The sequence below is a fragment of the Podarcis bocagei genome (genome assembly GCF_964188305.1).
Source record: "Podarcis bocagei genome assembly, chromosome: 10".
NCBI classification, from domain to species: domain Eukaryota; kingdom Metazoa; phylum Chordata; class Lepidosauria; order Squamata; family Lacertidae; genus Podarcis; species Podarcis bocagei.
Genome location: NC_138135.1, coordinates 69,780,232 through 69,807,089, shown reverse-complemented (window position 1 = coordinate 69,807,089; position 26,858 = coordinate 69,780,232). Strand labels below are relative to the sequence as shown.

The 26,858-nt window shown below is 42.3% G+C and overlaps 2 protein-coding genes across 3 annotated transcripts in view; both read left to right on the top strand.

Annotated features, from left to right (window-relative positions):
- SLC2A13 (solute carrier family 2 member 13) overlaps positions 1–16,486 on the top strand; it is a 103,285-nt gene extending 86,799 nt beyond the window's left edge. The window contains exons 8-11 of one of the 2 annotated variants that reach the window (XR_014012539.1): positions 5,434–5,555; positions 7,022–7,174; positions 8,548–10,268; positions 10,638–16,486. Coding sequence is in view for 1 of the 2 variants with exons in the window: in XM_081211627.1 (XP_081067753.1) it covers positions 5,434–5,555; positions 7,022–7,174; positions 8,548–8,774 (502 nt within the window). In the remaining variant the exon portion in view is untranslated. Of the gene's footprint in view, positions 1–5,433; positions 5,556–7,021; positions 7,175–8,547 lie in introns of both variants that reach the window. The other variant, XM_081211627.1, reaches the window with a different exon arrangement.
- Positions 16,487–16,745: 259 nt separating this feature from the next.
- Positions 16,746–26,858, top strand: part of ABCD2 (ATP binding cassette subfamily D member 2) — a 119,703-nt gene continuing 109,590 nt past the window's right edge. The window contains exon 1 of the mRNA XM_081211582.1: positions 16,746–16,818. The gene's annotated coding sequence lies outside the window, so the exon portion shown is untranslated. The remainder of the gene's footprint in view (positions 16,819–26,858) is intronic.

Sequence of the window (26,858 nt, the reverse complement as noted above, 5' to 3'; positions counted from 1 at the left end):
CCTTCCAACTTAAAATTATTTGATTCTGTACACATCAGATATATATGCCGCTTTCTCGCCATGCCAAGCTTGCTCCTATACCTCATATTTAGAAAACATTTTGTGGGTATGCCATGTTCCCTGTCAGTGAAGAGCAAGTTGAAGAGTGTCTGCGTCTCTCCTCTACCTCCCTATGATTACTTTGAACAGCTATTCTGGAAAGTGACTGCACTAGCCCTTTAAAAATGCATCCCTTGGGCTCCTTGGAATTCCTGCTTGCGTTTGCAATAGCAACAAAGCTGATTTTAAACCGGCTGGCATTCTGTTTATACCTCTCCAGGGGTTTGCTGAAAAAATAGGTCTGAGGCAGATGGAGAAGAATTCCTAGAGCTCTCAACTTGCCAACACTAATGAGCATGCTCAGAAGCAACAAGCTCTGGGAATGGCTAAAGAAGCTATGGGAATTGGAGAGGCTAATTAAATGTGACAGTTGGGAAAACAAGCTGCCAGGCATCTTGGCTTTCTGATCCTGTGTGACAAGGAAAGTGGGGAGTTGGTGGAGCCAAAGTCAACAAAGCAATTGGAAAACGTATCATCCAGGGAACACCTGACTCCAGTTTGAGCTAAGAGAAGATAGCACCTTTGGCCCTGTGCTGCCATGGCTTTTCAGTTGCTGAAGGAAAGGCTTTGAATCCCATCAGCCCTGACACAGCTGGAAGAACGGAAGTAAGAGCCAAACTCAGGGGAATGCTGAAGGTCTCAAGAAGCAGCAAAAGGCTGAGATTGCTTTGACTATGCAAGGACGTTTTTTGTGGGAGCTGTTCTTTGGACATACGCAGTGTGACATCATCTAAATAATCCATCAGAGGTTGGTGGATTGATCCAACAGGGTATCCATCTTTGTCTCATATAATAAGGTACAGGGCCACATGCTATGTGGCAGGGGGTTAACCCTTTCTCCTGTGCCATATTTCAAAAGCAATCCACTCACCCTGGAGTTGCTGTTTGTTGCATTAAGGCAATCGTGGCTGCTCCCATGACAGTTTTTTTTTATTTAGAAAAATAGGAAATAATTACTACTATCAGCAGATCACCACCATCTAATCTAATTTGGCCTAAATCACCTGCTGCAATATGCACAAGCATTGGAGGCTGGTGAAGAAAGGAATCCATAAATGAGGTGAGAAGTAATTCCATTTATGTGCCCTATTTTCTTCCTATCTGGTAGAATAACTGAGCATCTTTGCCCATTCACCCTTCTTTCCAAGAAATACCACCTCGTGCACATTGGGAGAGTGAAGGCTAAGCTTTCCTAACAATATAAATAGCATGTTCAGTTATTTGCTTTTAAAAGAAATTAGAGGCATGAGAGCCCATCATGAATCTCTCAGGCTCGTGTCTCGTTTGTCATCCTGGTTTGTGTTTCAGGGCACTGTAGCCATTAATGGAGTGACGAAGGAAAGAAGATTTTTGGTGTTTCCAGCAAGGTTGGGAGGAATGAGTAAGCAGCTTCATTTCCTGCTGCCTTCCATGCAGTATTTTAAAGTGAATAGGTCTCTCATCTTCACATTCACTCCTGCCCTGCAGCTCAGCTAGAAATCCTCACTTAATCTGCACTTCGCCTAAGTCAGGGCAGGATAATTTTTTGGGCCCTCCCGGATGTTATTTGCCTACAACTGACATCATCACTGACCATTGTCCATGCTGACTGGGGCTGATAGAAGTTGTAAGGCCACAAGTTGTTCACAGGAAGATCCCTGCTATCTTCAGATGAAGATGAAAAATGGAGAACATCCTGAGTGCTATACGTGTGAAGATGGAAGTTATTTCTACCCAGGGTTATAGTCTCTGCATGCCTGTGTATACAGAAACCCATTTGTAGAGTTTCACCATCCTTTAGCATGCCCAAGAATCAGGTCCCCAGATAGAGAGGTGAGGCTATGTAGACAGGAGAGGCTTGATTCTTGACTTGCAGTCTGGGACACTGCCAAACCCTGCTGATTCTCCTGGTTCCTAGGATCTCTATTATGTTAAAGGCAGAAGACTGCTCTCCAGCCTTGTTCCTGCAGTAGAGATTTCAAGTGCAGAGCATCTAGAGATGCACTGCATCCCTTATGACAGGGGTAGGCAGCCTAAGGCCCATGGGCCACAAGCGGCCCACGGGAGTCATTTAACCGGCCCCCGAGCCGCCCCCGAAACGAGCTGCCTTCTTGGCGAGTCCCTGCACGCTGCGCTAAACCGGCACAGAGCGGGGACTCGCTTCCACGGTGCTGGAAATTGCATCTGTGCAGACACCGGAAATCGCGGCCGCACGTGCGCGATCCAGCCCATGGAGGGATCTCTGCTGGAGTGAACCGGCCCAGGCGAGGTAAACCTTGCCAACCCCTGCCTTATGAGACCTCAAGACGTTCATGTGTTCTTGCTTTGCATATTCTGCCAGTTATAACGATGGGCGTTTTGGTAATTACAAATGTAAGCTACTGAGCAGACAGCTTCATACCGCCTAACAGGGATACAAGATGACAAATTGACTAGCATCTTTATTTACTGCGTTCCTAAGAAAACATTGGACTTCACTTTAGTGGGCAGCTGCAGTACTGCCTGAAAGGAATCTACTAAGCCAATTACAGTATTGTTTGCTTCAAGACACTTCAGACATGGATAATCAGCCACTATTCATCACTGTGCACCTGCTCAAAAAATACTAACGGCAATACTAAAAGGAGCTGATGGGATGTGAAGCTGTTATCCTATTGTCCGTAATTTAAACTGACGTAAATGCAAGAATCTGGCCATACAAGGTGGGTCAGAGAAAGAATTAGATGTGTTGAATCCACTTGTTTAGTAGGGGAGAAACCCACTGCGCATGTGCGTAGTGCTGCTCTTCAATGCAAAGACAAAAATTGCCTCCTCTACCCTTAATTACTAGCAATAATGGGCGAATATATAACTATTTTACCATGTAAGGCTTATCACAAAGGCTCTCGTGGTTACTGGAGTCAGCCATCACACTTCATACAAAACAAGCAGATGAAATGAGAAAGAAGAGATTGTGGTTGCAGCTGATACAATCTTTACAATATGTGTTTAAGCCTACATGAGATATGATTTATTTATTTTCTATAAGGGACTGCCAGATATAAACATTTTCAAGTTCAAGGTGGCTAATGGTATGAAAAGACAGACAAAGCAGTCAAAAATTAAAGCCAAACTGATGGGGGAAAACTAGACTGTGAAGGGGAGCAGTTTAGGATTTGTATTGGGCACCTGTTTGCATTCAAAGCTTGCTCTCTCCCTGTGGCTTTCAAATCTGATCATAGAACTGGCCCAAATCAAAGAACTGGCTGAGCTTCTAGGAGAAACCATTTCCCAATCCCAGTTCTCACTTTTCCCCCTCCTCCATGTGATAATGGATCTGCATATGCAGTTGCATAGAGAAATACGAACAGCCGTGCGTGAAGTAGAACTACCTAGGCAAGTACTTACCAGCTGTTGGTAAGTCTCTGAACAAAGGAAATGGGGCCTGTTTATTTTGACTGCACGCTTGCAGTCAGAATTCAGTTAATTTTTTACCTTCTACAGCATTCTGGTTTTTACGTGCTTCAGAAATGTTGTTATTCTTTCCCCATGTGAGAAGCTTAATGATCATGGCATTCCGCCTTCTGGGCACTTATGCCTTCTGTAGCGTGGGGAAACCCTTCCACAACGGTGTGTAGAATCTTACTCCGGGGTCCTAAAGGAACAGTGTGTGTTTGTGTGTGTGTGTGTGTGTGTGTGTGTGTGTGTGTGTGTTTCGCTTGCAGAAAAGGTTCAAGGCAGTTCTGAGCTTTAAAAGAATCTCAGAAGAGCTGCAAAACAACAAGAATCTTGAGGCATCTAACAAATCATCGTATTTTTCGCTCTATAAGATGCACCTGCCCATAAGGCGCACCTAGTTTTTGGAGGAGGAAAACAAGAAAAAAAAATTCTGAATCTCAGAAGCCAGAACAACAAGAGGGATCGCTGCTTTCGCTGCGCAGCGATCCCTCTTGCTGTTCTGGCTTCTGGGATAGCTGTGCAGCCTGCATTCGCTCCATAAGACGCACACACATTTCCCCTTACTTTTTAGGAGGGAAAAAGTGAGTCTTGTAGAGCAAAAAATACGGTAATTATACAGCATAAGCTTTTGTGGGCAAGTGGGCTTGACTGCTCAATGCCACCAGTTCATTACTGAGCTCAGTTCAAGATGCTGGTGCAAATAATAATAATAATGTATTATTTGTACCCCACCCATCTGGCTGCGTTTCCCCACCACTCTGGGCAGCTTCCAACAAAGTCAAAAAATACACTAAAATGTCACACATTAAAAACTTCCCTGAACAATGCCCTGTACGACTTGGGACCAGGATATCTAAAATGCCACCTCATCTTTTGTATACCTGAGAGGCCCTCTGGCAGATACCATCTCATCAGGAGGTTCATTCCGTATGGTGTAGGAATCGTGCCTTTAATGTGACAGCACCTACCCTTAAAAACTCCATCCCATAATATACAGTGGTGCCCCGCAAGACGAATGCCTCGCAAGACGGAAAACTCGCTAGAGTTTTCCGTTTTGGAGGTGCTTCGCAAAACGAATTTCCTATGGGCTTGCTTCGCAAGACGACAATGTCTTGCGAGTTCCTGCTGGGTTTTTTCCCTCCCCCCCTTTTCTAAGCCGCTAAGCCGCTTATCAGCTGATCCGATCAGCAGATAAGCCGCTAATAGCGCTAATCCGCTAATCGTTCAATGGGCTTGCTTTGCAAGACGAAAAAACCGCTAGACGAAGAGAATCACAGAACGGATTCTTTTCGTCTTGCGAGGCACCACTTTAAGTGGAGATATTTACCCCACCCTGTTCTGTATCTGTCCTGATCCGAAACTGGTTTTCTGTATATTTTTATGGCTATGTTTTTATTGTAATGGCTTTGGGATGTTTCATGAGCAACTGTTCCTAAGTAAAATAAATGAATAAAATTATTTATTAGCTTTTTAGGTACCACGAGACTTATTTTGTTATGGGGGGGGGGTTGGGGAGGGGGTGCTGTGGGAGACTGACACAGCTACCCCTCTGGAGATCAGAAGAGCAGCAATATTTGTCCACCTTATCCTCTGAGGCAGGAAAAAAACAACACTTCTGAAATACACAGGGCATCAATTTTTGTCAAGTTTCTGTCTATAAGAATAATTCAGCAATGGAATAAGCTGCCTGCGGTATTATGGAACGGTCTTCTTCTAGAGACTTTGCCTGCATGCAGTGATCTGCTTTTAGCCAGAAGGCACTATGTTTCTCTGGTCTGAGTCTGCCTGCTGTAACTTAATGATTCTTATTCTTTCCTTATAGGCGCTCACTTTATCCTTAAGTCTTTGTTTTGCTCTTTGCTTATAGATGTTGGTTTTACCTTTAAACCTTTGTTTTATATTCTGGCTATCTTGCAGATGTTCAAATGAGACCAGACTCAAAACTGAAGAGACATATTGGGCATATAACTTCTGCCCTACACCATACTCTTGGACGGCGCTCGTGGGACTTATTTTATACCTGGTTTTCTTTGCACCAGGTAAACAGATTTGGTGTGTTTAGTTTTCATGTGAAATAAATTTGACCTGTGGAGCTGTTATATTCCAGGAAAAGTTCTAGGACTGATAAAAGTCTTAGACATATTTGTGTGCCTGCCTCACTTCGAGGAGAAAATGATGAGCGAACTGCCTCTCTTGCCTTTATTTGAACACACTGTCTCCTTGGCCACCGGATTGAAAACCTCTGTTCTCTGACAAAAGTGGGCAGGGAAATACTGCTTTCAAATAACTGGTATAACCCAGTTCACTCACTCATTACTCCCCTCCCCCCGAGAAAGACGTCCGTGTGAGAGCCTCAGGCTCATATTGGATCAGGAACTCTCCTGGAATGTAACAACTCAACAGATTGACCTTTGCAATGATGATTAATATCATCTTGCTACTCAGCCTTTGTTTTACTATACCTTTTTAATTTTTCATATTTTTTTCTCAGTGTTACAGGAATTTCTCCCCCTTTTCCAGTTCCCTTAATGTAGCTGTTCACTTCCTTGATTTTAAATTTAAATGAAAAATCAAAGGAGGGGGATTAAGGCTACATTCTCCTGCCATTTCTGCATATTGTTAACACATTCCATACCTCATTCCTTTATTTAAAATAATCCCCCAAAAGCCCAAGTATCTCTTTGCTTTTCTTGGTGCCCTTGCCAGTTTCAATATCCTTTGTATATTCTTCTTGCTAAAACTATCAGCTCCATGTGCCGAGTGTCAGTGTGTTGAAGAGTTAGTCCTTTTAGCATTGTAGGAGCAAGCATTTAACTACAGTGGTACCTTGGTTTACAAACTTAATCCGTTCCGGAAGTCCGTTCTTAAACCAAAGCGTTCTTAAACCAAGGTGTGCTTTCCCATAGCAGTGGGGGACTCAATTTACAAACGGAACACACTCAACAGGAAGCAAAACATGTTCTGCTTCCAAGGCAAAGTTCACAAACCAAAACACCTACTTCCAGGTTTGCAGTGTTCTTAATCCAAGTTATTCATAAACTAAGCTGTTCTTAAACCAAGGTACCACTGTACTTAAATAATTCTATGCAAACGACAATTTTCTGAACTACAGAAATAGGTACAATAAAGAGTCATCTTTCTAAGCCATACATACAATAATGGTTGGAATACCTCCATCTATGCATCTATAAAAACAGGTTGACTTCTGCTTCCTCTTCCCAAAAGTATCCCTTCATTAGATCCACAGTTAGGTACAATATTCTTCAATCTCCATTTCCTTCTGTCACTCCCAAGAGACACTAGTGTGTACTGAATAATACCTCCCCCCCAATATAAGATTTAGATCTCTGAGTAACTTAATTTTTCCTCATATGGCGGCTTTCTACTGAAGTAAAATATTACTGTTCCAACATTCTGTTTGTACCACATCCCATTTTTGAAGATCCTTTGGTATTTGATGTGAATGTTCATTAATATTAATTTTGTGGCATGTTTCTTTTAAAAGGAATGGGACCAATGCCATGGACAGTAAATTCTGAAATATACCCCCTTTGGGCTAGAAGTACAGGAAATGCCTGTTCTTCCGGCGTGAACTGGATTTTCAACGTCCTAGTGTCACTTACATTTCTGCACACAGCTGAATATCTGACGTACTATGGTAAGAAGTGTGTTCTGTCTTAAATAGTACCAAGATCATTGCGTTTAAGATCCTTGGAATTTTAGCTTTTCATCAGCTAAGGTCTCGCTGGGCAGTTTAGCTTTCCTTTTTAAAGGCCTCTAGAAAATTTGTGTATATATTCTCTTTTCAAGACTTTGTGTTGCTGAGTTCTGTTTCTAAACAGCGTTCCCAAAGCTGTATTACTGCTTTCAGTGGTTTGTGAGTAGTTAAACTTCCAAGTAGTAGACGTTTTACATTTTTTAATCATTTGGCTTTAAGAACAGGGTGTGTTGCCAAGCCACCCATCACTGAGTCATCCTGGGCCAGTTTCAGGGTTGAGAGGCCCTTGGCCACATGCTCTCTGTTGGTTCCCCAACAGTTGTGCTTGTACCCATAAATTCTAGCTCTCCCAAAACGTAATGCTTGGCTGTGTGACATTGTGGTGACAAAAACCCATGTTGGCATGGAACAGTGAAAAGTCTGGGACATTGCACTTTAGGAAAACTAAGGTGGCATCCAGGGCCTGGTGTGGAGGCTCAGCAGTTACCACCATTGGCAGGGCAGCCTTGCCAGCTTCACCATGATGCCAGGACGTGTCTGGGGACACATTCCTGAGTCCTTCAAGTCATGCTGCTTGTAATCTAGCTGAAAAAGGTAAAGGGACCCCTGACCATTAGGTCCGGTTGTGATCAACTCTGGGGTTGCGGCGCTCATCTCGCTTTATTGTCCAAGGATGCTGGCGTACAGCTTCTGGGTCATGTGGCCAGCATGACTAAGCTGCTTCTGGAAAACCAGAGCAGTGCACGGAAACGCCGTTTACCTTCCCGCCGGAGAGGTACCTATTTATCTACTTGCACTTTGACGTGCTTTTGAACTGCTAGGTTGGCAGGAGCAGGGACCGAGCAATGGGAGCTCACCCCGTCGCGGGGATTCGAACCGCCAACCTTCTGATTGGCAAGTCCTAGGCTCTGTGGTTTAACTCACAGTGCCACCCACATCCCATAATCTAGCTGATAGCCTTGCCCTTTTCCCAAAAACCCATATTACTGAATTCCTCCAGTCTCTCTCTGTGGTAACTTGCATTCTTTAGCAAGTCTCTTTACTAAAGAAATTTTAAATGAGATTTGAGTGTTATTGGGACGCCATCATGGTTTTGCAAAAATTAAATATTTGGAATCTTGACCAATATAATTATTTGAATGCATATTAAAATAATTATTTGTTTCTGAAACCTTCATTTTAACTTTGCTAAGATATATAGCAGATCTTTTATTGTTGTGACCTTGTATTTTGTTTTAGAGGAAAACTTTCTATTAACTCTGTGTCTGGGGGGGTTGTTTGTTTGTTTGTTTGTTTGTTTGTTTGTATTGCAGGAGCATTCTTCCTTTATGCAGGATTTGCTTTTGTGGGACTCATTTTCCTCTACGGCTGCCTTCCTGAGACGAAAGGGAAGAAACTGGAGGAAATTGAATGCTTATTTGAGAACTCACTGTGTACATGTGGCATTTCAGATTCAGATGACGGGAGGTATATTGAATATATCCGGGTGAAGGGAAGTAATTACCATCTTTCTGACAATGATGCTTCTGATGTGGAATGATTTTCAGCTGCTGGTGTATCAAGCCTGGGTGGTGGTGTTTTTGGCAGGGGGTGGTGGTGAAGGAGCTGTTCTTGATGACCTCACTGCCCTGCTTCTGGTCTGGTTCTCCTTTCTACTGTCTTATCCAGCTTCACTTTCCTGTTCCAAACCATGTCATTTGAGACGAATACAGCAAAACAGGACACTGATCTCTCAATTAGTCAAAAAGGGACAATTGTGAGAGGGAGGGAATTATTCTGGGAGGATACAAACATTCCAGGTGGGTGTATGTCTGAGGTCCTAGAAATGACGATACCAAACTCAATTGATGATATACCATGCATTTTTGTCCCACTTGAAAAAAAGTGAAAAAGAACAGCTAGTCAGAAACCAAATGAATCATTAAAGTACGGTTACCTGGCAACCGAGGGTTGATACAAAAGTGCTCAGCCTCTTACAAAACAAGCGGGAGAGAGAGAGAGAGAGAAATCGGCTGCCTGCTGTGGAAATTGTAATTTAATATTATTACTGTCCTTCTTTCAAAAGTAGATTCATTTGTATTCAAGGAGAAGGCAGGGTGTTGCAGCCCTTTGGGTTGCTTCCTTCCTTCCTTCCTTTGGGCATGCCTATCTTTGTAATAACTTGCCACTGTTTTATGACCATTGCTCTGCACAAGGGACCCCCGAGAACAGCCACAGGGCAGGTCTGCAGAGAATTTTGGCACTGGTTTTTAGCATTCTCTCTTGGGTAGTGTTGTGGGTGGTTGCTTGAAACACAACTGCACGCGAGCAATTCTGGGGAGCAGTCTGTTTTGTTCAACAGCAGATCCATGCACATTGCTTCCTTGAACCTGGTAAAATTTGACAAAAGCTGATCCCTTCATGAAGCCACTTCTCCTTTATGAAGCTATGGGTGAGCTAGAACTTCTACCATAAAAAGGGTGAGGGGGCGGATACACAGAGCTTCCTAACGCCCATTTATTTCCCCTTATTCTGCCCTCCCCAAAGAATGGAAAGCACCATTGGAGCAACTAATGTTCATCTCTATTCCCCTCCAAAAGATCAAACAAACAGGCAGGACCTGTGCACAGGAAACTTTCCATTAACTTGGTTGAGCACCTTTTATTGAATGAAACTTGCTCATGGCTAAACACTGCAGAAGACTCTTGGCCATTGAGGAAAGCGTGGTTGGTAATATAGTTCTGGATTAAATACTGTGTGGAACCTTCACTTCCAGCTAAACACAGAAAAGTAAAAACGAAAGGGCTCTAGTACAGAACACTCTGAAGCCTACATCAGGTGTGGGGGTCCTGTGCCCCTTAGGATGCTGTTGAACCTAAATTCCCATCAGCTCCAGCCAGTGTGACCAGTGGTCAGAAATGGTGGTAGTTGATAGTTATAGTGCCAACAACTCCTGGAAGGCCGCAAAGTTCTCCTACCCCCTCCTGCATATAATTGTATACTTAAGGAAAAGGTGGTTCTGCAGAAGAACTAGAAGTTAAAAGCACATGTCTAGGTTAGCAACTAAGGGACACGGGTGGCGCTGTGGGTTAAACCACAGAGCCTAAGGCTTGCCAATCAGAAGGTTGGCGGTTTGAATCCCCGCGACGGGGTGAGCTCCCGTTGCTCGGTCCCTGCTCCTGCCAACCTAGTAGTTCGAAAGCACGTCAAAGTGCAAGTAGATAAATAGGTACCGCTCCAGCAGGAAGGTAAACGGCGTTTCCGTGCGCTGCTCTGGTTCTCCAGAAGCAGCTTAGCCATGCTGGCCACATGACCCGGAAGCTGTACGCCGGCTCCCTCGGCCAATAAAGCGAGATGAGCGCTGCAACCCCAGAGTCGGCCACTCCTGGACCTAATGGTCAGGGGTCCCTTTACCTTTACCTAGGTTAGTAACTGCACTAATCAAAGAGTTAGTGCTGCCATCAAATTTGTGCTATATTGACTGGGTGTCTCCTGTTATTCCCCCTGCCCCTTCTGATTCTGCTTCCCTTGGATAGCATTTGGCTCAAGAGACTTTTGGGATTTTAAAAAAACCAGTTAAGGGGATAATATTATAGATATTGTAGTTTATAGCCTCTTCCAAATTGCATTTAAGGCATATGCATCCTCCTTTGTGACTGGGAGAAAGGAAATAAGACTTCTTCAGCAAAGGATACCTTTAAAAGGCAAATTAATCATTCATTTTTAAGTGCTGCTTGTAAAACCCACATTTGAAAAGCTGTTTGGGAGGTTTGGCATGAGAGTGACCCCAAAGAGGACTTACATTCCCACTGGCTCTTTCTGCTGAACATCCATGTGCCCTTTTAACCTTTTGAAGTTTCAGGCAGGGAACTGATGGAAAGGAAGCGCTGTCTTTCTCAAGGCTCCGATGTGTAGAGCTTCACCTTTTCTAGCTAGCTGCTCTCTTTCCAGAACAATTCCACATTTTCCACAGCCACCGTTCAACTTTGAAATGTATGGTTCCATCAAACGAACAGTGTTGCCTTAAAATGGGTTTAATTTGCATCTGCCTTTTAAAAATGGGCAAATGCACCAAACCGGTCAGCTTTTATGATGAAACTGGTTTCTGCCTGCCCCTTAAACATTCTCTTGGAATTGGTTGCAATGACCAATAAAGTCCAGTGATAATGAAGTCTGTGCCAAAATGCTGCTTTTAATAGGGCCAGTCCTTAAATATGCCTTCACTGGTTTTCCTGCCTAAAGCCTTAATTGAGGGGAAATGTGTGAAAGGTATGCCCAGGAGGAGATTTCAAACTGATCTCAGAAATTTGCAGGGTTGGGACTTAAAGCCACATAGGATATGGGTGTTTAATTGGTGATCTATTCGTCTTCTGTGGCTCTGGTTATCTGCTTTGGGACAATAAAAATTGCTCCTTGCTCTCCCAATCAGATCAAAAGACGATTGCTCCAGACAGAACCTTGTCACAAGCCCATGTGTTGAGCATTGCAAATAGTGTTCCCATTTATATTAACTTTCTTATTTTTCCAGACTGCGCTGATATCTTTATCAACGGAAAAGCATTAGCCAGCATTTTGGTTCTTTGACATTCTCTCAAATGACGTTCAGCCATCCGCCATCCTCATCTCTTTTTCTGAAACATATTTTATCTTCTTAGGGAGTATATTTTTTTAAAGCCAGGCCTGACATTTCCCCCCTCTCTCTACCTGTTAGAGGCCGAAAGCAGTATATTTGAGCTCACTAACAAGAGCACAAAATCCACAGCCACCTTTTCCCCATTGCTTTATTTTCCCTTCTGGACACGCTGGCATAAGTCTTCCTTTTGATGTTGCTTTATGCTGTAATAATGCCTTAGTCACAGTACCAAGAATTACTTATAATAACAATGAATCGAATGTTACTTGAAAAAGTCCTACAAAATTGGGGTTTTTATTTTTGGAATCTGTGAATGTTTATAATCAAAGAGTAAAGGGGAAATGTTTCTATTTTACAGCATATTTTTGTTTATATTTTACATCTTAACTTTGTCAGAAAAGCCTAGTTTTAATATTCGAGATACAGCTATTTAATTACAATAGATGATATGTAGTTTAGCCCTACTCAAGATTAGACCCATTGAGATCGGTGGACGTCACTTGAATGTTCTCCAATGTAGCAGGTCCATCTCTTCTACTAGGACTTTTATTTGTAACAGAACACGGATAGCATACCTGAGCACAACACTTTTATTCAAACGTTCTAATGCCCACATATTTCTCTAGGTCTGTTCGATTCAGATCTATTGTGCTTCAGGTCAGTTAGTAGTTTCAGATATGGTGTATTTGAGAAATCTTAAAATACCTCTTCTAAGAACTCATCCTAGTTTAGCAAAAGCAATCTGCAGATGGACGGAGGCTTCCAGTCCGAGGATCAGGTCCTTTGGGCACAAAAATTTGCAGTGCAGGATTGGAGTGGTGGCATCTGTCTGCACCTAGGGTTGTGTGTGGAATGGTCCATACCAGTTTGGGTCCAAGGGAGCACATTTGATAGGGCAGATGATTGGTACTATCAGAGCTCAATATGCTCACCATTTTATGGCTCTAATTACCTGCTTTGGGACAATAACACTTATTTGTTGCTTGTCTGATTGAATCAGAAGGTGATTGCTCTAAATAGATGTTTGTCACAAACCATGCAGCCCGCTCTGGGATGATCTAAAATAGCACATCGTTGTTACAAACACATCTTTGGAAAATAATGATAATTCAGGATTGTTGGTTAATTCTGTCTCTCCCTCTCCCGCCCTGGTTTATCCATATCTTCTATTTTGTTCAACATTCAGGTAGATTTTGATTTGTCTCATAGTATGATAGAATGGTATAGAAGGGACCACGTGGGTCATCTAGTCCAACCCCCCTGCAATACACGAATATTTTAACCAACATGGGGCTCAAACCCACGACCTGAGATTAAGAGTCCCATGCCCTACTGATTTAGCTAAGTAGAAAATATTCATTTATTTTCTGTTATACATTCTCTCCCCCCCTTAAGTTATTAAGCATGAGTAAATAGGCTGAGTTCTTAGGAACTTAATAAAAACAAGTAGCCTTGCTTGTTATATGCGCACCAGACTTAATTTCCACAACTTTTATTGTCCTGTGAATTATAGTGAAAGCACTGTTACAAGCAAAATGAGAGCAGGAGATCATGTAGAATTTATTTTGAAGGAAGCTCACATTAGGAATGGGAAGTCAGTATGTTTTTAATGTCTAAGACCACTGAGGGAAACGCCAAGGAAACAGGTTATGATTGATGCCCACCATTAGTAACGATGAGGTGTTGTCGTTGAGAATTCTATAAAGATTAAAGAACATTAAGCAGGTTTGGAATGTATTCAGTAAATATACCAAAATAGTAGACTCTGTCCCATTCAACATAGAAGGCTTTGTACAAGAATGCATTCCAACTCAGACATAGAGCAGCTCGCCTATATAGGACAAAAAAGAGGGATCTCAAAGCAGGCATTGGGAAAGAGTTGCCAACTTAGTGCAAGTAGGTGCCAGTTCATCCTCCTGTACGGTGACCTCAGAAATCCACAAGACACCAGAAACTGTTGGCTGTTTTTGCTCTGTTCCTGTTTGCACTGGCTCGGCCCTTCCTATATTGAACATGCCCCTTTAAACATGGTCCTGTAAACATTCCCACGTTTCATTGGATGCCAGGACAACCCACTCTCCCATCTGTTCAGAACAGAAATGGTGTACAAATTCTTTGCGAGTGAGTGCAGTAGTAGCTGATGCAGATCCTCTTTTCACCATTGAATGCCCTTACCATTTTCTGGTCCCACGTCTCAGAGATGTGGCATCCATTATGCCATGTCCCCACGGTAGCCATTTGTGCCTGCTGCCCATGGCACCTTCTCAAAACTCCCAAGAATGCCCAGTGGCCCTGAAAGCTTGGTGGCTCCTGGTTGAGAAATTTACAGACTGCATATAAGCATATAGCCAACATACATGCCAAGCATTGTGCACCAAGAAGAACTGTGTTGGCTTAAACTAGGGGTGGCATCACATTTCAGAATTGGATGGATTCAGAAGAGTGTGCCCATTTAAAACTAAATAAAGGAGCACCATTAATTACAGCGGAAGCCCATATTTGGCCTGATGGTTGTTTGGACTCCAGCTTCCAATTTCCCTCTCCCCTTTCTGAAATTTACCTAGTGGGAGATCATTTCAAGGCATGTCAAAGGGCCAGCTTTAACTTCCCAGTGTCTCTAAGCAACATAATGTACCTAATGAGCATGCTTCTGGATCCGTTGCTTCTGGATCTGTGAGTTTTTATTTTGACGTCTTCTCAGCTCACTCAATTCAGATTGGAGGAATTAAAATTAATTCTCAGCGGCGGTAGAAGGGGGGGGGTGAAGAGTGTCCATTGTGTCACCAGTAATCATGGGGACCTAAAAGCTGAACTGTCCACCAACCCCAGCTTGGACTTCGAAAGGCTAGACTTGTTTTTGAGCTAGGTCCAGGGCGACAAGGTATGTTCACCCAGTACTAGCTCAAAACGAGTGATTCAGAAGTTACTGCAACTTTGGTTGCATTCTATAGATATGAGCCCATGGGTGTTTTTGTACCTCTTCCATTTGACTTGATGGCCCTTCATAGGAGAAGCTCCCAGTGGACTGTGCCCGTGGTTATCGCTAAATGTCAAATGTGTTTCCCGGTAGTCCTTAAAACTTCTAGAAACGTGAGAGAAGCATCAATGAAATCAGTATTTGAAAAATTAATGTGAAGATAAATTATCTGAGTAGCACTTTAATCAATTGATTTGTGCGTTTTTCTTTCTTTTGCCTCTTTTCTGGATGTGCATCAGGCCAGAAGCAGTGAGGCTACAATATGTGTTTTATGGGGTTTTTTAATTATTAAAACGTGTGTTATTGCGGGTAACTTTGACAGCTTAAATGTAGCTACTGATGACAAAATAATCCTGAATTATTCTTTGGATTTAAACAAGTCACTTTTTTTTCTTGCAAAATTGTTGTTTTCTATAAATAGCCTTGTGTACAGCTACCATTTGGTGTAACCTAGAATGGTTTCAGTTGAAATAATGTTTTCAAGGTAAGAAGTCAGCAAAGTATATTCTTCTCGGTAAAAATGGCTCCAGTACTGGAGAGTAAATTATTTAAAGGTAATTACATAGATTTAAAAATAAGAAAAATATTGGGGAGTTATTTATTTTGTGTATTTTCATATAGAGAAAGGTTTTTAATGTGCCAATAATAATCACTGTGGTGTTTTGTAACAAAGTGCTAATGTTGTTCCAAGTACTGTATATGAAAATATTTTAGCCAACAGATTTGTTAGTACAATATGAAAACAGATTTCCTAATCTGACTTGCATCTCTTGAAATCAAAGCAGTTAAAATTAGTGTAAGAAACTAGTTTCTATAAATTTTTGTATGTAATAAATATAAACTATATTACATTCAGGAACTGGGCATGTGTAACTATAAAGCTTTACATATAAATATATAATGTTGGAGTACATATATTCTTTGGGTCTTTTCCAAATGGATGTTGACATTTTATTTTATTTTATGTAACATACCAAAGAAGGGAAGTAGATGTTTTCTACTTCAAGGGTCACATGGATTGATATAAAAGAGAAAAAAATCTGTTTTAGAGCCTCTGTCCTGGAACATGTTTAAGTACATGATTGGTACTGGACTGTATTGTTTTATGTTTGTTTTTTAAAGTTCCCGGCACTTAGAAAGCTAGATGTCAGGGATTTTCTTTTTATGGAAGAAAATTTAGTTATACATTTGTCTTACCTCCCCTGCTGCAGAATATTCAGTCATATTTTTCCCCTATCTCTCCACCGATCTGCCGCCCAAGTCTGAAGTGGCGTCCAAAAGCAGTTATGCCTCAACACAAGCATTTGTTTCCACATGCAGGTGATTTTTAGGCAAACACCTCGCCGTGTGAAATTTGGGTGGTGAAATAACACGTGAGGAATTCTGCCTGTCACATCAGAAAGGCATGTATTGAATCAGTCATCCTCCCCTCCCTCCACATTCAACATAATGCCGTTTTGTCGCTCAACCAACCAAGCCTATAATGTATAAAAAGTGGTGTACATTTTATGACAATGTAGTGCTACACAGCTGAATGTTTTTATGTTCAAATTACCCTCCTGAAAGTTCAGTGTCTCTCTATATAAGAATAAATATCTTTATTAAAGAATTGTCTGACAATTGTAAATGAACAAAAATAAAGGTGAGGCACTTGATTACAAAACGTTTCTTGGGGTTTTATTTGTACTTGACAGAGTTTGAAAGAACACTGTCAAGAAACTGCTGTGAGAGAACCTAATAAGGAATTGTGTGAATATATTTTGCAAAATGACACCTACCTCTCCTAAGTAGTAGTCAAATTCATAGGAGGCTAAACTCCTGAAGTCTTGCTGAATGATGCTGCATAAAAGTTCTAATTCCAATATGATGTCAACCAGTCTCAGATTTTGCCTTCATTCAGCAAGCTTTAAACAGTCATACCCAGGAAAATGGGGCTATGGGCTCCTTGAGTTGTAAACTTTCCTTCAGTGAACACCCTTAACTTTAGAGCCCAAGGTAACTTAGCTATGGTCTGAAACTAACTTTTTCTCTGCTCCAAAATAACCCCGAAAAAGAGACCCCTTTTCATGTGAAAAGGTCACTTTTGAAGCACTTTTTGATTTTATGGCAATTAAACTGATAAATGTCAAGACACGTCATAAAATCCATAGTGATCTATGTAGCATTTGGTCATTTGTTAACTTTGACCTATTAAAGGCTGCCTTTAGTGTCAAAAGTTAGCACTATGCTTCGATTAAAACCACCCAAAATTGTGACTGTGAAAAGCAAAATACTCTGCTTTTTAAGGCAGCTGGTATAGAATTCGAATGTCTATTTATTTATTTTTTAACAACCGCCTTAGCTAGGAAGTTTTCTCTACTCAGACACCCACCTAGACTTGGCAGCAAAACTTTAAAATTGCAAATGGGTATCTGAGGCCTACAGCTGTGTATGCTAATTTGGACAAGAAATGGCATTTCTCATATAATCCTCAGATCTTTACCCAGAAGGCAGCAAGTTTTAATGTCATAGAATCATAGAATCATAGAATAGAATCATAGAATCGTAGAGTTGGAAGAGACCACAAGGGCCATCGAGTCCAACCCCCTGCCAAGCAGGAAACACCACCAGAGCACTCCTGACATATGGTTGTCAAGCCTCTGCTTAAAGACCTCCAAAGAAGGAGACTCCACCACACTCCTTGGCAGCAAATTCCACTGTCGAACAGCTCTTACTGTCAGGAAGTTCTTCCTAATGTTTAGGTGGAATCTTCTTTCTTGTAGTTTGGCTCCATTGCTCCGTGTCCGCTTCTCTGGAGCAGCAGAAAACAACCTTTCTCCCTCCTCTATGTGACATCCTTTTATATATTTGAACATGGCTATCATATCACCCCTTAACCTCCTCTTCTCCAGGCTAAACATGCCCAGCTCCCTTAGCCGTTCCTCATAAGGCATCGTTTCCAGGCCTTTGACCATTTTGGTTGCCCTCCTCTGGACACGTTCCAGTTTGTCAGTGTCATATGGTAAAACATTAGGCCTCCCTCTTGTTTCTCAAGGCATACCGTAAAGTGAGCACAAGTGGAACTAAAATACCTATGTGAAAACTGCATGAAGATATGGCTGAGAAGCGATCCTTCTTAATAGCGTCGAGATCCAAAGGCTGAGGATTTGGCCATGACAATGATTTTTATTTTGATCTGCCATGCAGACTGCTTTTCAAGGTTTGCCATGAGGAAGATCTGCACGAGGAACTTGAGATCCAACGCTTTCTGGGTGTGCGGAAAGTGGTTGCACAGCTCTTTGGATCCAGGCCTCAACTTAAAGATAATAACTGCCCGTCCTGCTGATCTGCAGTCTAAACGCAGTAGACTTGATGATTTTGCATCTTCCCTGAATGCCACCGATGCAAGATGACAGCGAAACCTTTTTCTGCGTGGGCGCGAGTACCGCTTCCCCTCCTGCTATTCCCTGGTGCTTTGACGCAATCCTGCCTAATGAATTTGCCGGGGAGAGGTGGGGGGGGGGTATGTTGTGTGCTGTGTAGTGGCATCAAAGCAAAGTCACAAGTCAGCAGCACCTGCCGCTTGCTTATTACTTGGAAAAGACGGGAGTCGTCAGAGATAACATAAAAGTAGCCGCAACGGAGTAAGCAATTTTCTTATGAGCTAGAGAGGAAGATGGCTTATGCCCCCTGCTTGATAGCTTTTAAATAAAACTTCCCTGTGGGGTCAGAAATCATTACTACCTATCTGATTTGTTGGGGAAATGCGAAAGCTTTAGATCTGGAGATGGAGAGCCCGAATGAGATTCCAAAGAGTGATTGTCTGCGACGATTCTGCTCCACTGGCTTCATTCTATATCGACAGGATTTTAAAAATTTTGCTATTTACATATGCTTATGGTGAGCAAGCAGGCATTTCGGCAGAATGCAGCTGCTGCCACAAAATTCAGATTAATCTGGACAAGGGGTTGCATAGTCAGGAGACTCAGGTATCCTAGGAAACAGCAGCTGGAATTTCCGTTGCCTTCATATAGGCTCTACAGTTGATGTCTCCTTGTGGATGGGCGTGCATCAATAACATATGAATGAAGCGGGTTGGTGACTTCGGTTATGCGGTGCCACGTACAGCGTGGTCACGGACGCCAGATTCCATGTGACAATCAGCCTTTTTTCTCTGCAATGTGCATCACTGGTGAGAACATTGATCAAGGGTGACCTTATGAGGTCACTAAGGTCTACCCTTCTGACTGTTTGTAGGGCTACTTTGCATATTATCCAACATGAGCATATTTATCTAGCAGAGACACACTACTAATCACAGTTTCTTGGAATATGGAAATGTGCAGAGGGCCTTCTCAGTGGTGGCGCCTGGTCTGTGGAACGCCTTCCCATCAGATGTCCAGGAAATAAACAACTCTCTGACTTTTAGAAGGCATCTGAAGGCAACCCTGTAGAGGGAAGTATTTAAACGTTTGACGTCTTACTGTGTTTGATGTTTTAATTTGCTGGAGGCTGCCCAGGGTGGCAATGGCAGCCCAATCAGATGGGTGGCATATAAATGAATTCTTGCTATTATTGTTGTTATTAATATTATTAGCCAGTGTAATACATACAACTTCAAACTGCTTCCCAGTGAAGAAAAGTAGTATTTAAATATGGAACAACATAACCGAGCACTGGTCGCTTTTACTCAAATGGTGTCTTGCATACATTTTGAAATAATTGTTGTATAAATAGCATTGTCAACGGCACAGCAAAAATCCCCGCCCCCAGCAATTTACAATCTTGGTCTGCAATCCTAAATGCACTTACCAGGGAGAATGCCTCGTTGAACTCAGGACGACTTACTCCTGAGTAAACGTGCTTAGGATTGCACGAAAGGCTATGCTAAAACCCTTCATAAGATTGCTAGCCCTCTATATGAGCAGGTGGATTTTTGAAGGTAACTGTGATGGGACCACTTTATGAAACATTACTGGGAAAGAATAACTATTAAAGGTTGGATGTTGGACCATGTGGCCATATTTGCTTGGCAGTACTATTAATTCTGTTGGAACTGACTCCTTTTTGGCAGAGGTTTGAAGGCCCTTTTTGAGGTGACGGATGTAGCTGACAAAGGAGCCTGTGTGGAATGCAGCCTGGAAATCAAATCCTCTTGCAAGCAAATTGAGTTTTGGAAATGGTTATTTAGTTAGTTAGCTTCCTGCTGGAGAATCAGTGTCTGTATCTGCACAACTGGACCTTGCCCTTTCCAAATGCATTAGATTTCATAGTGAGGTATCAAAATCCCAAAGGAGCAGAAAATCCTATTTATGTATGCAACCACAGCTGTGCAGATGTTGTTGGCCAAGAGATGGAAAGAGGACAAAGAATAGCAGATTAAGTTGATGGATTATGCCAAAATGGCAAAAATGACCGGAAGAGTCAGAAATCAGGAAGACCAAAATTTAAATAAGGAATAGGGAAAATTTATAATTTACCTTAAAAACCATTGTAAACAGTTAAAATCATTAGTAGGATTGGGCTAACACTTGTAGTTTAATGGTGAATTTTGGATATAATGGAGATGTAAACGATTTGGATTATTTTGTATTTATTTTTTTTAACTGTTTTATTAAATTTGCTTAGTAACGTAACATTATTATATATATTCTATAAACAAAGAATACAAAACACAATTCATTCATACTACAATGCATACCTACATAGCATTAATATATATATATAGCATTAATATATATTAATATATATGGTTTATCCAGAGGCGCCGGATAAAGATCTACCCAAACAGGAAGCCCTGGATGACAAGGGAGGTCCAGGGGTTGCTAAAGGCAAGAAATACTGCTTTCAGAAGTGGAAATAAGTCGCTGTACAGCTCAGCTAGAGCCGATCTAAAGAGAGGTATCCGTGTAGCAAAGGAGGTGTATAGACAGCGGCTGGAGAATCATTTACAAAGTAACAACACCAGGCAGGTGTGGCAAGGTGTACAAGAATTAACGGTATAAATCCAAGGACTCCCTGGCAGACGAGGGAGGGGCATCCCTCGTGGAGGATTTGAATGCCTTTTTTGCCCGTTTTGAAGTAACATCTGTAGCAACACCTGCTGAGGCTTTACCAACACCACCACCACTCCCAGTGAAGGCTTTGCCATCATCACCACTATTACCATCATCAGTACAAAGGAATGTAGTAGTCTCTGTGGAAAAAGAAGAGATGAGGAAGGTGTAGAAGGGAATCAACCCAAGGAAGGCCACAGGGCCAGATGGGGTAGCTGGAAGGGTATTGAGAGACTGTGCAGATCAACTAGCAGGAGTTTTCACTGGGATTTTAAATCGATCCCTAGCCCAGGTTATTGTTCCATCCTGCCTAAAGTCCTCTATTATCGTTCCAATAGCAAAAAAATCTAACCCGGAAGATCTGAATGATTTTCGTCCAGTAGCACTCACACCTATAATCATGAAGTGCTTTGAAAAGCTGGTACAAAATTATGTCATTGCCTGCCTACCAGAGGGACTGGACACATTCCAATTTGCTTATAAAATGAAAAGATCGACAGAGGACGCTGTGGCAATTGCCCTCCATGCCGTCCTTGCACATTTGGCGCAGCGGGGGGGTTATGCCAGACTGCTTTTTTTAGATTTCAGCTCGGCATTTAATACCATTCTACCACAACGTCTGATGTCTAAACTGGAAGATCTGGGGCTTCCGTTATCACTTTGTGGGTGGATATTGGACTTTTTGTCAGACCGCCCCCAGAGGGTTCGGTTGGGCCCTTATACCTCTAATATGCTTAAGACTAACACAGGAACACCACAGGGATGCGTACTCAGTCCGCTCCTTTATATTCTCTACACGTATGATTGTGTCGCTACTCACCCTAGTAATAGGGTTGTCAAATTTGCAGATGACACAACTGTGATTGGGCTCATCCCTGAAAGGAAGGGTGAAACGGATTATAGAGATGAGGTGGAGCGGCTGACAGAGTGGCGTAGAGCTAACAACTTGCTCATAAATACAAGGAAGACAAAGGAGCTTGTGGTGGACTTTAGGAGACAGAAGAGCAACGTCCAGCCACTTTTGATTGATGGGGTCTGTGTGGAGAGGGTAACAACGTTCAGATTTTTGGGCATTGAATTACAAGAGGATCTGACCTGGAGTGTCAACACAAGGGGGCTTGTGAAGAAGGCGCAGCAGAGACTGTACTTTTTGAGAATACTAAGGAAAAACCATCTTCCGCAGAAACTGCTGCTTGCCTTCTATCACTGTGCCATTGAGAGCGTGCTCACTTATGACTTATGTGTGTGGTACGGAAGCTGTACTACCCAGGACAGGGTCGGGTTGTGCAGGGTTGTTAAGGCAGCAGAGAGCATTGTTGGCTGCCCACTCTCCACCTTAGAGCAGATTTATGCCACAAGGTGCCATAGGAAGGCACTGGACATAGTAAAAGATCCATCGCATCCTGGTCACTGTCTCTTCGAGCTCTTGCCGTCGGGACGGAGATACAGGTTGATGAAGACAAGAACGAGTCGTCTTAAGAACAGCTTCTTCTCCAGAGCGATCTCGGCCCTGAATGGGAAGCCCGGACTTTGAAAGTCATCTAATCTCCCTTGCTGTATTATACTGTATTGTTTAATTAGTGTTTTTATGGAGCAGTCAAGTAATTTCGTTGTCCCCGATGGGGGCAATGACAATAAAGATATTATTATTATTATTATTATTATTATTATTATTATTATTATTATTATTATTATTTCTGAAAAAGGGTTTACACAACAAAATCCATTCAAAATACCATCCGGTTTAACTTTTCTTCTTTTCTTTCCCCTCCCCTCCCCACTCCAAACCTCCCCTCCCCGCCCCCTGTCAGGCCTTCCTTCTTCATATCTTTATCCATGTACACAGTCTGTTCATTCGAGCTTTTATGTTAGGGTTGGCTTCCCCTCTTTCTATCCATTTCCTATAAAAAGCCCATTTATTTGTGATTCTTTGGCATTTGTTTTCCCATCTATCCTCTACCACTATCTGTGCAAATATTTCTGATTGTACGTATTCAAAAACATAATCATTCCATTTTTCCATATTCCATTTGGCCTTTTCTTTCCATCCCAAAAAAAGATTTGGATTATTATAAAAGATGCAGGAGGAAATGATTAATAATAGGACCCACAAAGGGGAGGAGGGAAGTCCTGGATATTCTTTGGAAGCTTGTCTTTATGTTGTATGTTGGATATGTGAATGTAAAAATCTAATTTGAAAAACCAAATAAATATTTTTTATAAAAAAAATCATAATGAGATATAAGCAGCTGAAGAACGATGAAAAGAGTTTTTCCATTAAAACCATGCAGTACAGAATTCAGAGAACAGGTACCTAATTGAAACTACAAACAGCACAAACAAGCCTAGGATCACAGGTTTCTAAAAGGAAACATTTATTCTTGTGAAGTATCCTTATGCTGGGCCAAACAGCTGTTACCCTGCATATGGAATTTCCATGCTTGGTCATGGTGCCTAGTTGATAAATTCATTTCTATGACCAGAAAGCCAGCTTGGCAGGTATGCTCCTCTACATTAAGAAACTTGCTCTGGCTCCTGGTAACCATGGCTACAATAGTACAGCCAAAATGCAAATGAGATCATGTGATTAGGATTTCCTTGAGCCTTAGCCTTGCCCATATATAACCAGCTTAATAGCTTAGCGCTGACTAAAGTAAGAGCATATCTGTATCTATCTATCTATCTATCTATCTATCTATCTATCTATCTATCTATCTATCATCTATCTATCTATCTATCTATCTATCTATCTATCATCATCATCATCATCATCTGTCTATCTATGAGATAACATATGGTCAATGAAGATGCATGATCTCCTATCAGAAATCAGCTGCGCTAATTAGAACTATGCTTGAAAGGTTTCTCATGTGAAAGTTACTCTGGGCTGAACTTGTCTTCCAGCCTCTAAATCGCACAAGGGTGAGACAAATACAGCGTAGAATGTTTACTAATCTTCAGTCCATGGGGCCTTTTGAAGTTGGATTTTGAATGATTTACACATTAAGTTTTCAAGTTCTTTTAGCATGCACTCCAACAGAGTGAAAAGATCAAAGTAGGTAGCGATTGTTGCACCATAGATTATATTAAAATACATTATAAAATATAGGTAGTGTGGTTTATAAGGGCGTGTTCTTTGTGCCCTCCTTCAACCAAGTGAGACGTTCAATGGAAATGGTATTTTGGGACTGAGAGCCTGTCAGGGAACCTGTTACTGTTTTGCAGTGATGCACTGAAAACCAGCTGTCTCTTGAAGGGGGTGCATTCCTAAATATTTTCCATGATGAACTGCCAAAGCACTCTTGAAATGACTTAGCTATGTGGGGACTGTGCCCTGATGAAAATGTGCTTTGATTTATGTCGAGGCTGAGAAGAGAATGGATGAGCAACAGCAGTGAATCCATGTCGCAGTGCCCCGAGGTGAATTCAAAGACTGCACAAACATACACAACCAATAGATCTAAAAAGGCTTTCCTCTTCCTGTATCTGTTTTATGCAGCTTCAGCTAGTGCCACCATAGAATACCTTGTATTCTGTAACATTTGCATGGCAGGAAGAGAATACACAGGTACAGCATCTCATGTTGCACTTACAGGATGGGAAACACTTCATTTTCTGGTTCTTGGGGGACAGGGAGTGGGTGGGTGTGGGGGATTCCCTGGTCCTGAATGGGGTAACTGTGCCCCTGAAGGACCAGGTGCGCAGCCTGGGAGTCATTTTGGACTCACAGCTGTCCATGGAGGTGCAGGTTAATTCTGTGTCCAGGGCAGCTGTTTACCAGCTCCACCTGGTACGCAGGCTAAGACCCTACCTGCCCGCAGACTGTCTCGCCAGAGTGGTGCATGCTCTGGTTATCTCTCACTTGGACTACCTCAATGCGCTCTACGTGGGGCTACCTTTGAAGGTGACCCGGAAACTGCAATTAATCCAGAATGCAGCAGCTAGACTGGTGACTGGGAATGGTCGCCAGGACCACATAACACCAGTTCTGAGAGATCTGCATTGGCTCCCAGTATGTTTCCGAGCACGATTCAAAGTGTTGGTGCTGACCTTTAAAGCCCTAAACGGCCTCGGTCCTGTATACCTGAAGGAGCGTCTCCACCCCCATCGTTCAGCCCGGACACTGAGATCCAGCGCCTAGGGCCTTCTGGCGGTTCCCTCATTGCGAGAAGTGAGGCTATAGGGAACCAGACAGAGCCTTCTTGGTAGTGGCGCCCGCCCTGTGGAACACCCTCCCATCAGATATCAAAGAGATAAACAGCTACCTGACATTCAAAAGACATCTTAAGGCAGCCCTGTTCAGGGAAGTTTTATAATATTTAACACTGTACTGTTTTTAACACTTGATTGGGAGCCGCCCAGAGTGGCTGGGGAAACTCAGCCAGATGGGCGGGGTATAAATAATTTATCATCATCATCATCATCATCATCTTACTTATCATTCACCACCCAAAGGCACAGTGACTTTGAGAAATGCTAGCTTAGAATATCTTTGCCCCCATACTATGCATTTGGACCGGAAAACCCCACTTTTTCCTTACGGCACTCCAGCCAAACAAGTATTCCAACAAGGAACTTGAATCCCTTGATTATAAGGCTGCGGTTGCTCAGACGAGAGAGGCAGTGCAAACCACTCCTTAGTTTTGTATTTGAAGAGATGGCTTTGTCCATGTAAGCTCAGCAAGTGGGCAAGAACAAAAATGTTGCACGTTTATTAGTAAAAGGAAAGACTTTCAGCTCACAACTTTTGGAAACAGTATTCTTAACTTCAGTAATTAGAGTTATCACATACATCCCAGTTTATATATAATATATACACTCTTCTGATGTATAAATGATACTCTTCTTTTTGCTTGCTTTGCTGAAATGTGTTTATTGAATTGATTTTTATTACATAAAGGACATTTGAACTGGTTGAAATATTGGTGAAGGATGTGTGCTAGACAGCATCTTAAAAAGCAGAGACATCACCTTGCCAACAAAGGCCCCTATGGTTAAAGCTATGGTTGTCCCAGTAGTGATGTATGGAAGTGAGAGCTGGACCATAAAGAAGGCTGATCGCCAAAGAATTGATACTTTTGAATTATAGTGCTGGAGGAGACTCTTGAGAGTCCCATGGACTGCAAGAAGATCAAACCTATCCATTCTTAAGGAAATCAGCCCTGAGTGCTCACTGGAAGGACAGATCCTGAAGCTGAGGCTCCAATACTTTGGCCACCTCATGAGAAGAAAAGACTCCCTGGAAAAGACCCTGATGTTGGGAAAGATGGAGGGCACAAGGAGAAGGGGACGACAGAGGATGAGATGGTTGGACAGTGTTCTCGAAGCTACCAACATGAGTTTGACCAAATTGCGGGAGGCAGTGGAAGACAGGAGTGCCTGGTGTGCTCTGGTCCATGGGGTCATGAAGAGTCGGACACAACTGCTAATCTGTTTATATATATTGCCTTTCCCAAAAATGTTGAGTGCAAGGCAGTTTAGTTACTAAGACTGATGAGACTGGTAAGCCCAGAATGGACACTTAAATCTTGCCTGCAGAAGATGGAAAGGACCAAGTAAAGAAAATAGTCTTGTGTCTTTCTTCTGGATTCTTCCTCTGCCAGTAGGTTGCTATAGATTCTAAAAGAAGCTCTTTCAGTTTTCAGTTATGTAGGAATTATTGCACCCTGGAGTGTCCTGCAGTAGAAACACCTACTTGGCCAACGTCTACTGGTTTGTGTGTTGCCTGTCAAGGAAAATGGTTGTTATTGTTGTTGTTTTATGTGTGGATCTGCTTCTGGTGCTTTAAAACACAGTTTGAATGCCAGAGAACACACATCTTTTACATGACGTCTCCTGATTGAGAAACGTGCTACCAGAAGAACCCAGCTGAAGCAGGGTCAGCAAATCTTTCAACAATGCTCACTGAGAAGGAAAAAGGCACAGCATATTAACCTTCAGATAATCCCTGCCTTTCTTGCAGTACTGAAAGAACAACAGTTAATGTCTCTCTTCTGACCC